The 17127-nt window shown below is 37.9% G+C and overlaps 1 protein-coding gene across 3 annotated transcripts in view; it reads right to left on the bottom strand.

The window, feature by feature from the left end:
* Nucleotides 1-17127, bottom strand: part of SLC38A4 (solute carrier family 38, member 4) — a 58728-nt gene that overhangs the window by 25237 nt on the left and 16364 nt on the right. The window contains exons 2-3 of one of the 3 annotated variants that reach the window (XM_005877400.1): nt 10484-10540; nt 2286-2516 (exon numbers count right to left, since the gene is read on the bottom strand). In XM_005877400.1, coding sequence (XP_005877462.1) covers nt 2286-2404 — 119 coding nt within the window. In that variant the 5' untranslated portion in view covers nt 2405-2516; nt 10484-10540. Of the gene's footprint in view, nt 1-2285; nt 2517-5217; nt 5586-10483; nt 10541-17127 lie in introns of those variants that run through there. The other 2 variants (XM_005877401.2, XM_014548620.1) reach the window with 2 other exon arrangements.

Raw genomic sequence — 17127 nt, 5'->3', positions numbered from 1 at the left:
TCACCCAAGGATATTTTTCCATTGATTTTTAGAGAGAGAGGAAAGGAGAGAGGGTGAGAGGGAGGGAGGGAGGAATGGGAGAGAGAGAGAGAGAGAGAGAGAGAGAGAGAGAGAGAGAGAGAAGAGAGTGTGAGAGAAATATCAATATGAAAGAGACACATCAATTGATTGCCTTCTGCACATGCCCCGACTACGGCTGGGGATAGAACCTGCAACCAGGTATGGGCCCTTGACCAGGAATCGAACCCAAGATCCTTTGGTGTACAAGCCAACACTCTAACCACTGGTCCCACTGGCCAGGGTTCCAGGGCCTTTCTAGCTCACCAACTAAACTTCACTGCACTGACTCCTTAGAGGAAGAGCAGTGCTTCCTCCTGATGGCCCTTCCTGGGTGTTGTGAATAAAATGAGGCATCCTTGTTTGAAGATAATATTCTTTTTGTTTGTTTGTTTCAAGTTTTACATATGTCTCCTTTTTCCCCCGATTGACACCCCCTCCCCCCGGCCACTCCCACCTCCAGGACAAGCCCCCATGAAGATAATATTCCTTACTTCAAAAATCCCCTTCTGGGCATCTTAAGTCATGCATAACTTGTATTATACAACATTGTGTGAGAAATTAATTTACTTATCACGTAACTATTGTGCACCTGCTATGTACCAGGCAGTGGGACATATGCTGGGACCACAGAAGCCTTTAGCCTGCTGTAGTGGCATGATGAGCATCTGGATAGGGAGAGGGTGTGCAAAGGAGGGGGTGCCACTTCTACCTGGGGGAGGGCTTCATAGGAGACCTGCCATTAAGCTGAATCTTGGAGGTGAGTGGAGTCACTAGAGAGAAAGGGAAAGGTGTGTAGGTGATACTAAAAGAGGGCATTCCAGAGAGACCGAGAAGAATGCGTGAAGGCACAAGGATCTGTGAGCGGCTCATCAAGGCAAGATAGGAAGGTAACACAGGGAGCAGGCAAGAGATAGGACAGGAGAGTGAAGTAAGGGACAGATCATGAAGGGGCTTACATGCCAAACAATGTATAGTCTCATATTTATCTTATAGTTAATGGGGAGCCATGGAAAGATTTTACCCAAGAATGGAACATGAGTCAATTTGCATTAGTAAAATATTACTTTTGCCCTAGCTGGTTTGCTTCAGTGGATAGAGCATTGGTCTGCAGACTGAAGGGTTCCAGGTTCAATTACTGTCAAGGGCACATGCCCAGCTTGTGGGCTTGATCCCCAGTGGGGGGCGTACAGGAGGCAGCCAATCGATTCCCTCTCATCATTGATGTTTCTCTCTCTCCCTCTCCCTTCCTCTCTGAAATCAATAAAAATATTTTTTTTAAAAAAGATTACTTTTGCAAGAAGGTGGAGGGCTAGTTGGAGGAGAACAAAATGTATTAACAGGGAGCCCAATCAGGTGATAGACAGGTGAGAGGATGAGGGCCTATAGTAGGTAGCAATAGAATGCATACAGAGAAGAGAGTGAATTTGAAACATTAATGAGGTGGACCCAACTGGTTGTGTCGTTTGGGGTAGGAGGTGTGTGGTTTTACAACTGAGGTCTTTTGGTTGAGTTATTGAATGACAGTGGGGACTTTCACCAACATGGGAATTACTGGAATAGGAGCAGGGTTTGAAAGGAATCACAGGAGTTCCATGTTAGACATTACAACTTTGACTTCATAAGTAAGGCAGTTCAGATACATGAGTCATCCAGTCGAGATGTGTAATAGACAGGGGATATAATGACTTGGACTTCAGTTAAGAAGTCTAACAGGCTAAAGATACAGCATATATTTAGTGGGTAAAAACCATGATAGTTATGAATGAGCTTCCTGATAGGGCACTTTTAGTGAGAAAAGAATCCCTACAGCACTCTGGAGATGGAGCAAATGTTAAAAGGTAGTCAAGGAAGAAGACTCTAAGATAGAATGGTCTGATAGGTAAGAGAAGTGATAGGCTAATATCATTTCAGTTATTCTATATTATTAATGAGGATAGGAACAACGTAACTTTAATTCTAAATGAGCCACACAAAGGATTGACAGAAGAAAGAAAGAAAAGAAAAAAGAAAAAAAAGAAGGAAAAAAAATAAATAAAAATAAAAAATAAATAAAAACGGTGTAATAATCAGTACTTCAGGATCAGGGAGTTGATGTGCTAACATCAATATCATTGTTATCTCTCAAACAGGTAATGTGTTCAATTCTTCCTGACAAACACCTTGTTGTCCATGTCCATAAACCTGTCTGATTCTCCCATGGAACCTGGTCATTTTTAACCTCATACCTGCTCATTGCTGCCTTTTCTAAGTTTTCCATCCCGGAGTAGCTGTCTTGGGCACTTTCTCCACTGCTGCTCTCATCATCGGGTCCCATGTTGACATTTGCCAGTTCCACAGGATCCATTTGAGCCGTCAGCGCTGCCTTGTCCGCACACGAGCTCCTTCAGTGTAAACAATATACTGTACCTTCAGCTCCAGGCTCTTCCACTTTGTGTTGGTGTTCAGTACACTCTGTTCTGCAAATAGAACATAAAATAAATCATTATAGTTTTCTTTAAATGATAAAAGAATATGAACCACCTATTTTGTGTATGTTCTCTATACAAACATAGAAAGGAAATAAACTCCTGAAAACTTCACATAAATATTCACAGAAAGATTGAATTGAATTGCAGGAAGAAAGAAAATTATTAGTAAATTGCCAAATCAGCACATTTTTTAAATAAATGCATTTTATTGATTGTTTACAGAGAGGAAGGGAGAGGGATAGAGAGTTAGAAACATCGATCAGCTGCCTCCTGCACATCCCCTACTGGAGATGTGCCCGCAACCAAGGTACATGCCCTTGACCAGAATCAAACCTGGGACCTTTCAGTCCATAGGCTGACACTCTATCCACTGAGCCAAATGGGTTAGGGCAAGCACATGTTTATATAGTGCCTGTGTATGTGAACTTAGCAGGTGCTTTGCTAGTAACCGTGGGAAGAAAAAAATAAATCTTAAGATGTAGCAACAGTCTTCAAGAAGCTTTAGCTATGTTTTTTTATATTTATTGAACTTATTGGGGTGACATTGGTTAATAAAATTATATAGGTTTCGAGTGTACAATTCTATAATACATCATCTGTATATTGCTTGTGTGTTCACCACCTAAAGTCAAGGCTCCTTCTGTCACCATTTATCCTCCCTTAACCCTCTTCTACCTCCAAACCTTTAGGTATTTGTAAGCAAATTGCAAGACTTAAAAGAAAGGGATACAAAAGTAAGTTGATGACAAATAAGATCTACCAATGCAGAATCTATCAGGGTCTCTACTAGGAGTAACATCCAGATCTTACCACTTTAATTTGCTAATTGTGCATGAAAGAATTAACACCACCAAAATGCTTGATAACATGCAACCCAGAGTAGGATTGGGCTCAGGGAGCTACTTAGACACTTGGATCATGAAGCCAATGTCAAGAATAGAAACAAAAGGAAGTTCAGGTTTATCTCTGAATCAGTATCAGTCACCATCTACATAAAATTAAAATACATTTTAACAACAAAGATATTTAGCTTTTAAACTCCCCTCTATCTTTAATTCATGAGATCTCAGCACAAGTTATTTAACTATTTGCCCCTTAGTTTTCTCAGTTGTAACTGAAAAAGGGTGGACTGGCATTGAGTAAAAAAAAAAAAAGGAAAGAAAACATGCTATGAATCCATCATGTTATCAATACAATTTCATATGAAATTTCTGCTATTAGAATCATTCATTTCTTGTTGAACCATATTGGGGGAAATACTATCACTCTTGGAAGATGTGGTTCTTGGTAATGAAATCCTGAGCAGAGAAACAAACAAAAAAATATTTCAGAACTTAATCTGGTGTTGATGCAGCATATTTGTGGAAGGCAACTCGTACTCCAAATTACAAAAGCTACCGAACACATATGGAAACTCCTTGGGAGAGTGTCATAGGCATGAGAACAACATTCACACCTGAGTTAACTACAGCAAAGCAATTAAAAAGGGACTTTAAAATTAATATAATAAAAATAATAAAAAGATTCAAAGTAATAAATAGCATCTTTAGAATAGAAGATCAGGCTGGTTTTTAAAAAAGCCAAGAGAGAATTCTAAAAATAAAAAACATAGTCATTGAAATAAAGAAAATTCCACTGAAGGTAGAGTAATGAAACTGGAAGATAGATCTGTGGGAATCACTCAAGTTATATCACAAGGAGATAAAGAAAAATATGACATTAAGAGACATGGGGGAAAACAAGAATAAGAAGTTTAAACACATGGTAATAGTTATTCCAATAGGAGAGAATTGTGAGACTAGGGAGGCACAAAATAGAAAGACATAATGGTAGAGAATTGTCTGGAACTGGAAAAAAGATGGTAGTTCTTAGGGTTTAAAAAAAGCGCATAGTACTTCAAGCAGGAGGAGTGAAAATGAATATATTCATTAATATGAGGTAGTTCAAGACGTCAAAGATATAGAGAAACAACTTCAAAAACACCCCGAAGAATAGAAGTGAGAGGGTTGGAACTTTCAGCACCACACCCTCAACCTCCTGGGTGCGGGAAGGGGCTGAAGGTTGAGTTAATCACTAGTGGTCCATGATTTGATCCTGGCTAAGTAATGAAGTCTCCATAAAAATCTTAACAGAATTGTTGCGAGGGTGGTACACCAGGAGAGAGTGTGGAAGCTTACACCTTTTCCCTATGCCTTCTCCTATGCATCTTTGCCATCCAGCTGTTCCTGAGTTCTATCTTTTTATAATAAACCGGTAATCTAGTAAGTAAACTGCTTTCCGGAGTTTCTGTAAGCAACTCTAGCAAATTATCCCATTCAATTTACTTTGTCAGAAGTACAGGATGTCTGGACTTGCCATATCATCTGAAGCAGGGGCAGCCTTGTGGAACTGAGCCCTTAACCTGGGGATCTGACAGTAACGCCTAGTAGATAGTATCAGATTTGAATTGAATTGTAGGATATCCAGCTGGTGTTGAAGAATTGGTGAGTGTGGGAAAACACACACACAGACACACACACACACACACACACACATTTAGTATCAGACGGAAGTATTGAGAATAGAGTAGATAAACATTATTTACTTTTAGCCTGTATCCATTTTATTTTTCAACTTGTCCACTAATTAGTCAATCATATTTTAACTTCTAATAATGTGTTCCTATCCCGTTCCTCTTTTTTCGTATTACCTTTGTTGTTGTTTTTCAGATGCAATTATTTTCTTAACTCTTTCTCAGAATATTGATTGGAAGTTTTCAAGGGTTCCTTTTGTTCCTGAAATTATGTATTTTTTTCTCTGGAGTTAGTTATTCTGCTCGTTCATTCTTGGCTCTTCTCTTTCATGCTGCTGGTTTTCCTTACAGTCTTAGCAATCCTCAGTTGTCTAGTCATATTTATGAATGGAGAGTATATTGGCTAACTTCGACAGCTAGTTCTCAGGGTTGCTCTGATGTCTTGCAGGCCTGTCACTGATGGCTTGCTCTCTTGGAGGGCCTGTCTGAGTGGAGTGCCCTTAGAGGAGCCCACGCCCAGACACAGCTGGCCCTCTGGGACAGAGAGGTTCCTCTGGGAGCAAAATGCTGTGATGTATTTTCTCTTGGTGGAGCTTCAAGTCCTGCTTGTTACCTGTCTTTGTCTGCTGTGGTGGCCCTTAGACCTATTCTAGAGTCCACCTTCAGATTTTCTTTACAACCAGCCTTATCCGATGGGCACCAGTGGCAGCCCGAACTGACCAAGATGTCCAAACTGAGCTTGTTTGGTGAATACTGGTCACTGGTTGCCTGCGGTCCAATCCTCCTCTTTGTACATATTGACTTAACTTGAACTGCTACCAGGCTCCCACGGTCCCTCCCACTCCATACCCTGGTTTACCCTGGTCTTTTCTTTCATAGATTTCCCAGCCCTATCTGCTTTCTGGCTCCTAGGAAGTCTTCAAATTTTCTGTTTGTTAATAACACTGCTGTTATTTTTCAGAGCTTTTGTTTTATTTTCTTTTTAAAAGTATCATTTTGTTTGAAGTTTCACTGCTTGAATTCCTCAAGGCTAGGTCCTGAGCCCCCCTTCTTCCAATCCACTCCTAAGATTTCATACACCAAGGATTCCTCAAGGTCATCTTCAGCCCAGGCCTCTACTCTTGTCTCTAGTTCCATGTGTCCTGTGGCCTAACTGATGTATACGCTTGCATATCTCAAAGGTAGTTTAAATTCCATGTGTCCAAAATCGAACTGGTGCTAGTTTCCTTTCCTTCCAATGTTTCCTATCCAGAGAATGTTGTCACCCCTTACCCAGCTACTCAAACCAAGAAATGTCAGTCTTCCATTATAATGTTTTCTTTCTACCCCCTGGCATCCAGTCCTTTACAAAGTCTGATTGACTTTACAAATAACTAAAGTATTTCTTAAATTAGTCTACTTGAATTCCTTCCACCATCACTCTTGGCCGGTACTATTTCTGTCCTTACTCCCATTTTACAGATGAGATAATGGAGTCACAGAGAGATTAAGTAGCCTGCATGCTCTGCCACCTCTGGACTGCTTGCTATCTCTGCTACAGAGAACTCAAGCCCACATGGGGAATAGACACTCTGGCTTTGATGATAAAAGTGGGTATAAATCCTGGCCAAATTAGCTAACTTCTTACTTGTGTCTTTCCACATGTAAAATGAGGAAAATATCATTTACCACGAAGCAGTACCATGAGGGTTTAAATTATACTATGCATGTCAACGTTTGGTGTGTAGTGGGCCCTTAATAAATTTAAATCCCTTTTCCCTCTTCCAATAATCAGTATTTTATACCCATATCTACACATGCATATAAGTATACCTTAGGCAATTACAAAAGAGAACTTTATAGTTCTCAGAACTCTCACAAACATTGTAGGAAAGGTAGGTACCCTTCACAAATAAGGAAATTGAGACCTAAACTTAAAGCTACTTTACCATATATAAAATACTTAGTCCACTCTCTTTTGAGGTGATATAACATGATGTTATGCCCCTTGTAGTGGATTAAGACCTGGGCCCCTCATCCTAATTTTGGCCCCAGTCAAGAGACATCTTCTCACAAAAGTTGGAACACTTTTGCAGAGCTCACATATTTAGTTCTGAAGATTCTATTATTGATCTATTTTAAGGGAACAACAACTAAAAGCAAAATTTTAAAAAATTGAACATTAGGAAAAACTAGATATTCTGAACCATTTGCCTAAAGCACAAAGTACATGCTTTGAAGCATTTACACTACATCATAATGGCTAAAATTTATTTTCATGATTAATTACACTATTTTGCTTCAATGCAGAAGTATTTTGCAGGTGGCATTTATTTATTCATTCAACAAATATTGAGAATGAAACATGAGCCAGAAACTGGATTTTCCCATTCCACCTCAGGACCTTTTAACATTCTGTTCCCTCTGCCTCGGATGCTCTTCTGAACCCATGTTTCTCCCAAAGTTAATTAAAAGAACCTGAAAATCTTTAAATGCCACGTGGTCACAGAGGCCCCACATTGAAACTAACTCCCCTGTTACATGTTCACACAGCATGTTCTCCTCTGCCTCAGAGTACTTGTCACACTTTGCACCTACATGTTTAGTTGTGCTTGTTTGATAAAAAACTGTTTCTTCCAGTAGGCAGAAAGCTTCATGAAGGTGGAAACGATGTCCAGTTTGTAGACTCTACATATTCCCAATATATAGCACGTTGCCTGAGGTTATATTCTACTAAGACCAATGCACCTTTATATGATTTCCTTTGTAGATACAAGTATACATGGGTTAATATTTCAAAGTGAAATGGAAAGTGTTCCTCTGGTTACCAGAAGAATAGCTTTGTTGCACAATGAATATTCAAAATTATTCTAAAAGAAAAATCAAATTTGATTTGACGGAACTTTGTGTAATCTAGCCTTTCTTTCTGATGAGGTTGTTATTCTGTGATACAAAGATGTTTTGCAGAACATATTCCAGTTCAGAATTATTGCTTCAGTTCACTCATTCACGAAGATGCAAAATCAAAACTTGAAAAAAAAAGTATTTAGAATATTATCAGCATTAGAAGATCTTGTTTCATGACATTTATTAAGAGATGTCTAAATATTCCAACTAGCTAATTCCTTATATCCAACTTCTTGTTTTGGAAACACTATACTGTCCTGTTCTTTGAAAAGGTACCTAAGAAACTCAGTATAGAAGATTCTCAACAAAGCAAATTTCTCAAATTTTTACTTATGTTGTTCAAAGAAGAACATCAACAATCTGGAAGCAAAACTGTCCTTGAGTCAAGAGACAAAAGTTATGACCTTCCCTAGTTACTGCAAACATTTATTTTGCCTGATAAGTGAGAGTGAGAAGGGAGCTAACATGGTCAGAGCACTTCCCACCATCCCTATCTGTTCTGTCTTTCATGCCAACCAGCTCTGACGAATCTACTCTGAAATCTAGATTAAGGTAGCACATAGCCTCACATGCCATGTACCCTTTGATTGAGCAAACAGGGTGTAGCTGGTCATGCAACTTCTAAAAGCCAACTATGTTGGATCCAAGGAACTGATTTAAATCCACATACAAAATGTATCTGAGATCTATGAACATAGCTTTGGCAATGAAATCAATCTAATATCATTTTTAAATTAAATTCTCTTAAACAACCTCCCAAACAATACCGTTCTAGTCGCACATTGATAATCAGATGACTTGTTAGTCTCTGGCATGATTTCTCACAGAAATTAACTTCCAGAGAAACATTCACTACAGTCAGTCTGAGGTACATCTTAGAAAAGAAATGACGGCCAGTAACAGCAGAACTGTGTTTACTTGACTACTCCCTATTGCTAGTGCTAATATTATAGCATTTTCATTCCTTTCCTCTACTTAGACACAGCTTAGAAATAATATCTAGGGAGAACTAGAAAAGTTAAAATAACCCCATAGTGAGGTCTTTTCTCTTTGCTAAGAATATTACATGCTTGCTAATATAAGATTTAAAGCAACCTATGAAGAGGTATAAAGGACTCTTCATAAAATCTGAATATGTTATTTTGCTTACGAACTTTCTAGGTCTGCTCTTCAGAAACATGGATTCTCTCGTCATCTTAAACATGAAGAGACATCTTAAATTCCTGCTTAATTGTAGTTCCTATTTCCCCAAACAGTAGTTTCCATAAATGTACAGGGATATGTAGCATATATGATATTAACATAGTGACCTCTTTATGCTATACATGCTAATGCATGATATTTAATAACTTATAATGAATTGTGGGTACAGTAAATTCCAAAATGTGTACATTGTATATAATTGATAGTGAGCCACCCCTAGAGGTACTTTTTCTTTATGAAAATAAATTAAATAACATGGTTAAAGAAAACTCAAGAGTTTAGCCCCAATACTACATGTCTCAATACTTAAACATTGAAGTGTTTATACTTCTTAAAAATATAAATAGAAAGACTGTCAAGAAAAAAAACCAAAACATTATTGAAATATAAATCTGAATGACTAGAAGAGGTTGACCTGTAAAATAAATGCCAATTTTTTCTAGAACACACACCTAAATTTCTTTAGTTTGTCAAAAATAAAACTCTCAACCAACTGTCCATGAATATGATCTATGTCATCAGTCAAATTAAATTTTCACTAACTTATAAAGCACTGTTCATCTTATCACCTGGGCATTTAATAAAAACCATCACCATATGCTCCAAATGCAAGGATACCCACTGCAAGATGCCCCAAATGCAAGGATACCCACATCCCCTGAGAATTCTCCCCCTGTCTAATTAATAAATGTGAGTATAGCTCTATTTTTAGATAATTAATTTCAGTCCTTTATTAATTAATTAATAAAGCTATGCTTCTATTCTATTCAATTTATCCATTTCTTCCAGTAAATAGCTCTAAAAATACTGTATTAAAATGGTCACACAAGAAGACAAGGTGAGACACACTCTCTCTTTTTCACTTAACAGTGACACAGCCCAAACCTTTAGCCTTTCCCATCTGCTGCATGTGATGTTCCTTCTCGGTTACTCTTTTTGTTTTTCAAGATAAAATCTTCAATGTTATAAATTGAGAACATATTTTTAAAACTTTATATTTTTTCCTAAAACAAATTATGTTAACCCTTCACTTTATTCAGTGATTAACCAAAATATGTAAATAACTAAGCCTTTCTACCGCTGAGTTTGGGCTGTTTTCCTTTCCTATTATCCACTATCCTGATTTTATGCTCAAACCTAAAATTATCTGCGAAAGAAAACTGCAATCAGAATCCGAGTAAATAATTCCAATGTCTGACATTATATTAAATTGGTCCTTTTTTTCATATTGAGAAAAAAGCGACCCAAATAGTATTTTTAAACTTTTAAGTTTGTAGTAAACAATAAACACTATAAAAAGAAGAAAGGAAGCATTATTTCAACACTGCATATATTAATGTAAAAACAGCTTTACCTTAATTATTCATCCAGTCCTGGGCAGTCTTTCCAGAATTGTTTGGAATGCAGAACCCTGAAACAGAGTTGACTTATATGAACCTTTGGGCGTCTAGACAATGATTTAAAGACCAGAGGGCGTAAAGGAGACAAGCCAATCACCACCACCACCTTGCCCCAACACCTCCCTCTGTCCAACTTGCGTCAGTTCTTTAAAAAAAAAAAAAAAAGAAAAGCTAAATCAGTTTACTGTTTTTCATTTGGATTAAACATCAGTTACACCAATTTCTATTTGCTTTTAGGATTTTGGCTTTTATTCAACAAAATACCCATTTACTAAAAGTTCTACCTTGATCGGTATCATTCTGTATCAAGATTCTGTACTCTGGTTGACTGATAAATCTAGCAATGTTAATTTTTCAAAAGGTTTATGAACTGAAGTCAAAGTAAAACAACACACTAATTATAGTTGTGGAGTTAGACTGTTAAATGAAATATTATAATCCAAATACACAGAAAAAATTAATTACACAGCAGAAGAGTTGTTTTCTTTTGAATGGTTGACTTATTTAGAGAAAATGTAGTAGAATGACAGACTTCCAAATCACACCAAGTTATTCAAGGTGCCCTGAGGTTGGAAATAAGCCCTGTCACTGCTGCTACCATTCCAAAGGAAGTGTGCTGAGTAAGCAAAACTCTACTTGGAGTTTTTAAAGAATTTTTAAACAAACATTTTAAAAAAAAAAACTACTTAGCTTTCCACCTATCAGAGAAAGAATTAAAATGTGTTGGCAAATAATTTATTCTGTTATGAAAAAGGATCAAATAGACTTGGTCTGAAAGTAAAGTGAGAAAAACATATTAGAAATCATCCATGCCCTGTCCAGTGTGCTAAGTGGTTAGAGTGTCGGTCCACACATAGACCAAGGGGTTGTGAGTTCAATTCCCAGCCAAGGGCAGGTACCTGCTTTGTAGTTTCAACCCAGGCCCTGGTTGGGGCGAGTGTAGGAGACAACCAATCAATTCGTCTCTCTCACATTGATGTTTCTTTCTCTCTCTCTCCTCCCTCCTTCCCTTCCACTCACTCTAAAAAAAAAGCAATGGAAAAAATATCCTCGGGTGAGGATTAGCAACAAAACAACACCCCCAAATCATCCAGAATTAAGAAAGTTTTATGATAAAAATTTTGCCTTTTCAATATATCTTTATACTGTATGTTGAAAAATGTTATATTTTTTCAATTTAAAAAATTTTTATAACATGAATGAACAATCTGATAAGCTGTTAGAAGAAATGCTACATTACAAGAGTTGTGTTAATTCCCTGTTTCTAGAAAAAAACAACTAAACATTGTTCTTAGAGCAAGAAATTAAGTTAATGCAAGATATAATTAAACAGTAAACAAAATGCCCAGTACCCATTTCTCTTTTCCTTATCAAGTGTGCCCATTTGGTCTTAAGTTTTATATATTTCCTTTTATTTGTCTTTTAGTTAACTTGTTCTTTATTTTTCAGAGTTATCCTGTAGTTTTGTTCTTTATCGGATGAAAAGTATTATGGCCTAGGGAAAAATAATAACAAATATGCTATTTTAATATATAGGAAATTTTAAGAATATTTCTTTTCAAATAATTTTTGTCATTTAACTGTGATCTTTTCAACTTAAAATGTCCTTCTGTTCGCAAAGTTACCAGATGAGTATAAGATTAATCAAGCACAGTCCTAAAATAATTGTTAGAAAATTAAATACTTTTATCCTAGTAAAATCCCACTTGATAGTGGATGGACTGAAAAAGAATGAATGTACTACAAAATGTGAATTTCATACTATAATACCCTCATATAAAATAGGATGGAGATAAATGTATATATATCTCAAATTTTACCTCTTTAAAGTTTTAAATTCCTCGTAACTCTGATCTTCTTCAAGTGTACTAAATAATTATAGTAAGTTAGCATGTTGGATTAAAATAAAAAGCACACAAAGGGATTTCTATTTCTTTTGAACCTACTCTAATTGCAAAATTTTTATCATAAACCTTTCCTAATTCTGACTCAAAAATTGAATATACACATGAAAACTATCTTGACAAAAGTTAGCTGAATTAAAATAGCTCAGGAACTTGTTTATTTAGATATGCCAAAATTAATGAAGAAAGGTATGGTCTTGACAAAACTCACAGTAATTTTCCTTCCATAAGGAAAACACAAGCTAAAACATTATAGTTTAATGTTCTGAATATTTCTTAAAATCATACCATAATGTAATTTCATATACATTTGGTAATAGGTGTATGCTCTTTTGATATTTAAAACATGGCAAATGTAGAAAGAGGTAATGGACCAGAATACGTCTAGACTTTACAAAATGAAAAATACGTCAGTAGTGAACAAAGAAGGAAGTCTGAGCAATGAGATGACAAACACTTGAACTGATCCTTCATATAAGGCATTCATGTAAGTGCCACCAAGAATAGGTATATGAGACTTGGTCCAGAGAGGGGCACAGTAGGTTGTAGGGGGTAAGAGATATACACATACAGGGATAGCTGGCTTTTCAAACTATAACAATTAATGTTAGTAGAATTGCACAATCTGCCCAGGACTCGAAAAGAGTCCCCAGGGACTGCGGCCATTCACAAAGCCTTCAGGGAGCCCATGTACCTTGAGGAGGGCCTTAAAGTCCAGGTGCAATTCCGATAGGCCGAGAGGAAAGAGAGAGGCATCCTGGATGAAAAATGCAGATATGCTAAAAAGATACTCTGGCAACAAAGAGAACCAGTCTGGCTGCAGTGGAGACTTTCTGGACCAAAACAGAACCAAATGGAATCATCCAGACCATAAAAGGCATTAAGTCCAGGAAACCCAGGTGTTTAGTGATGAGGATCTCTTCTTGAAAGCTTCTAAGGGAAATCAGCAGGGAAGGAGTGCAAGTGGGATGATGGGTTAGAGACGGAGGCCGGGACAAGGAGGACAGTGAGGAGGCTGACTGATAGTTGGCCTTGGCAATGTGTGCCTGTCTGAGAACGATGGCCGAGGAAAAGGCACGTGGAAAGAATTTTAATTGGGGTCAAAGGTCGTTTGATTCTTTCTTGTAGTACTGTTTCTGTTCATCACTCTCACTAGCTAACAATACTAGTACATGCTATAAAAACTTCTATGTAATCATTCAAAGAGAAACAGAAACTTGCAATAAGACCTTCATTTTTATTGACATAGAGAAAGAGAATATATGGTATGATTCATGCACGTCAGCACCCCTTTCCTCTGTCTGTGGCTGTCGTTTTAACGTAGTCCAGAGAAGGTCCTAGAAGGTATATTCCAACATACTATCTATTGAATGTACAAAATTGTTTGCTCAAAATAAAATAGTGATTCAGATCATACTTATGCCCATATTTAAAAGTTACTCATCATCTTTGTTTAAAATTTCTACCTTCAATGATGTCCTCGAAGAGAACATGCCAGCTGGACCAAGTCAAAATGAGTCAACAATTAAAAAAAAAATCCCTTAGCCAGACCATCATGGCATTTTGCAATGACACAGGGAAAGATAACCTCTTGTTCTAATCATGAGTGTACCCAAATTTCTAATTTTAGTCACAGGACAAAATAATACTTGGAAATAGAATCTAGTTATAGGCAAATTAGAAGAAAACAGGTAGAAATAGTGATAACTAAGAAACCAAATTCCCTAATTTTTAAAAATCTCATATTCCCTTTGTACCTGCATTCATTTGCTTTTTTATTTTATTTATTTTTTTTTTTTGCTCCCACTTCAAATACCCATTAGGTCACCTTCCTTTTTTCTCCTTTCTGTTTCTTTTTAACCTTTCTATACTACCCTGCTTTTATTATGCCTTATTCTCCAAGAAGAGTTAGTTACCTTTTATCATTTTCAGCCTTCAGATTTATAAACTCAGAATCTAATGAAGTAAATCAAGTCCCAAGAGTATATGTCTGTCTTCATCCTATAGCCTATTAGTGCTTCCCAATATAAAAAACACTTACATTGATCCAACTGTTTTTATAGTATTACTAGAGGCCCAGTGCATGAAAATTTGTTCCCTCAGCCCGGTCTGCCCCCTCTCACAGTCCAGGAGCCCTCAGGGGATGTCCTCCTGATGTCTCTGCGGGAGGCGACCGGGCTGATCAGGGGAAGGCGTCACCCCCATCACCCTGCTGCTGCTGCCACTGCCAGCCACGGCAGCTGTGAGGTCTGAGCCCCAGGCCTCGAAGCTGCCTGAGCCCAGGCCTTGCAGCCGCTGTGGCTTTGTCCGGATGGACGTCTGGAAGACGTCTGCCCAAATTAGCATATTGTCCTTTTATTAGTATAGATAGGTAAATGTCTGTCTGACCTACCAAGTTACTCCTAAAATTGGAAGACACTAGCACAACTGCAATTAAGAACAATATTTTGATGATTCCTTGTTATCCTAGGATTTACCCTCTGGCCTTTTGGGTTTCAGACTTACAGTGATGAAGAGAATTTGTGATCTCTTTTAATGACCTACTTTGACACTCCAAATCCTTTATTTTATCCCTCTTAATATGGATATGGGCAAAAAGGACTAGGAGGAAGAGGAGGAGGAGGAGGAGAAAATCCATACAGAAATATTACAGAAATCTTCCCAAATCATTCAAATAGCAGAATCCCATGTTATTCTGAAAGTGAATTGAGTACTTACATACTTGTGTTACTATATGATTTTCAGAGTGATGAAAGCTTACTATGCTAATAGGTATCTCTCTTCATGATTATGTAGTTATTAACCTCAACTACTTACCTAACAAAAAATCCAGACCTGGCCAGTGTGGTTGGAGTGTCAGCTCACACACCAAAAGGTCACAGGTTCTATTCCTGGCCAAGGGCACATACCTGGGTTGCAGGTTCAAACCCCGGGGCCCAGGTCCAGCCTAGTGCAAGAGGCATGTGTCTCTCTCACCTAGATGTTTCTCTCTCTCTCTCTCTCTCTCTCTCTCTCTCTCTCTCTCCCTCTCCCTCCCTCCCTCCCTCCCTCCCACTCTTTTTAAAAATCAATGGGGGAAAATCCAAAACAGGGTTACTAAGTTATAGTACATTTTCAATGTTCTTATTTAACAAAACAACACCTTAACACACTTATACTACAAATGACTTTATGAATAACCTCATTTGATGATACTTTCAAAAAGTCTAAACTTGGGACCTTCCTGAATATGAGGCCCCAAAGAGGTTCCCTGCCCAGGCCCCTTGGGAGAGGCTCTGCTTTTCTGTTCTGTAAACTTCCCTAAGAGAAATGTGATGACCCAGGGGTGCTGAGGACATTGCAAAGTTGATGGCATCCCCTCTCTTTAGCCCAGCCCACACCACCTTTACAGTTATACAATGGTGCATTTGGGAAATGTTTGGATAGTCAATTGCTACGTTGCAAAATTAGCAAACAAGTTTGGTGCAGGTTGACAAACTTACTGACTTTGCCACAGACCTAAATAGAAAATTTCTTTTAGCCTCAGCTGACAAACAAAACAGCTCACGTTGTTGATGATACTCTGCTCTCTGCCTTTCCCTTTTCAAGCAACTCAAATCCTTCTGGTCAATTCCATTTCTTGATCCCACAACGAAAGGATGGAGAGGAATGAGTATCACAAGTTCATTCCCAACTTCTGCCTAAGCAGATAGATCCTGGTGAAGAAGGAAAACAAGGTCTGTAAGCCTCGTGGCTGAAGTAATGTACTGATTCTAAATGTTAAATTAGAGCTTTTGGAAGCTTGCTTTAAAAAATGATTCCTACCATTTAAAATGCCTGCTTGAGCCCTGGCTGGTTTTGCTCAGTGGATAGAGCATCGGACTACGGACTGAAGAGTCCCGGGTTTGATTCCAGTCAAGGGCACATGCCTTGGTTGCGGGCTCGATCCCTGGTTGGGGGTGTGCAGGAGGCAGCCAATCAATGATTCTCTCTCATCATTGATGTTTCTATCTCTCGTTCCCTCTCCCTTCTTCTCTGAAATCAATAAAAATATATTTTTAAAAAATGTTTCATTAAAAAAAATAAAATGCCTGCTTGAGAAAATAGCACCACTAAGAAATATATAATTATAATGATAACTATAACAAAAATTCCTAAACAATCAAATCATCTTGTTGAGTTCTTCATATAAAATGCAATATTAATGCAGTGCTGGGTTGATTTAACTGCCTTACTAATTCGTAATAGCAATTGATGATTTTTTTAAAAAAATTACCTCCTTTTGGGCCACAGCACATTCATTTCCATTGCTCTCTTTCATGTTGCTAGCCATCCCTTTCCCTTAAAAACAAATTCCCTAGCAGAATGGTGTCATTGCATTTTGATTGTGTAGGTTCATCAGTGATTGTACTTTGTAAACCTGTCATCTTGCTGGAACTCGGACCCCCAACAGTATCTTGAGCTGTGACCCACTAGGCTGAGTGGCTAGACTGGGATGAGACAGGGCACAAGCGAGGGAGAGGAGCACTCAGCAGGCTCTGTAATGGGAGGCGCTCCTAGGAGGTGAAACCACAGACCTATGCTGGGAAAGAAGCAGTGTCACTGATAATGAGTGGTCTGCTAGGCTGGCATTGTCAGTATCCTACTCAGAATGTTGAAATAAGGAATGCATGTCGACTATAAAGTGGTCTTCAAAGGAATTTGAGCAGAGAGAG

The sequence above is a fragment of the Myotis brandtii genome, unplaced genomic scaffold (assembly GCF_000412655.1).
Source record: "Myotis brandtii unplaced genomic scaffold, ASM41265v1 scaffold517, whole genome shotgun sequence".
NCBI lineage: Eukaryota > Metazoa > Chordata > Mammalia > Chiroptera > Vespertilionidae > Myotis > Myotis brandtii.
The sequence above is the reverse complement of the archived record's forward strand: the minus strand, read 5'-3'. Positions and strand labels throughout refer to the sequence as shown.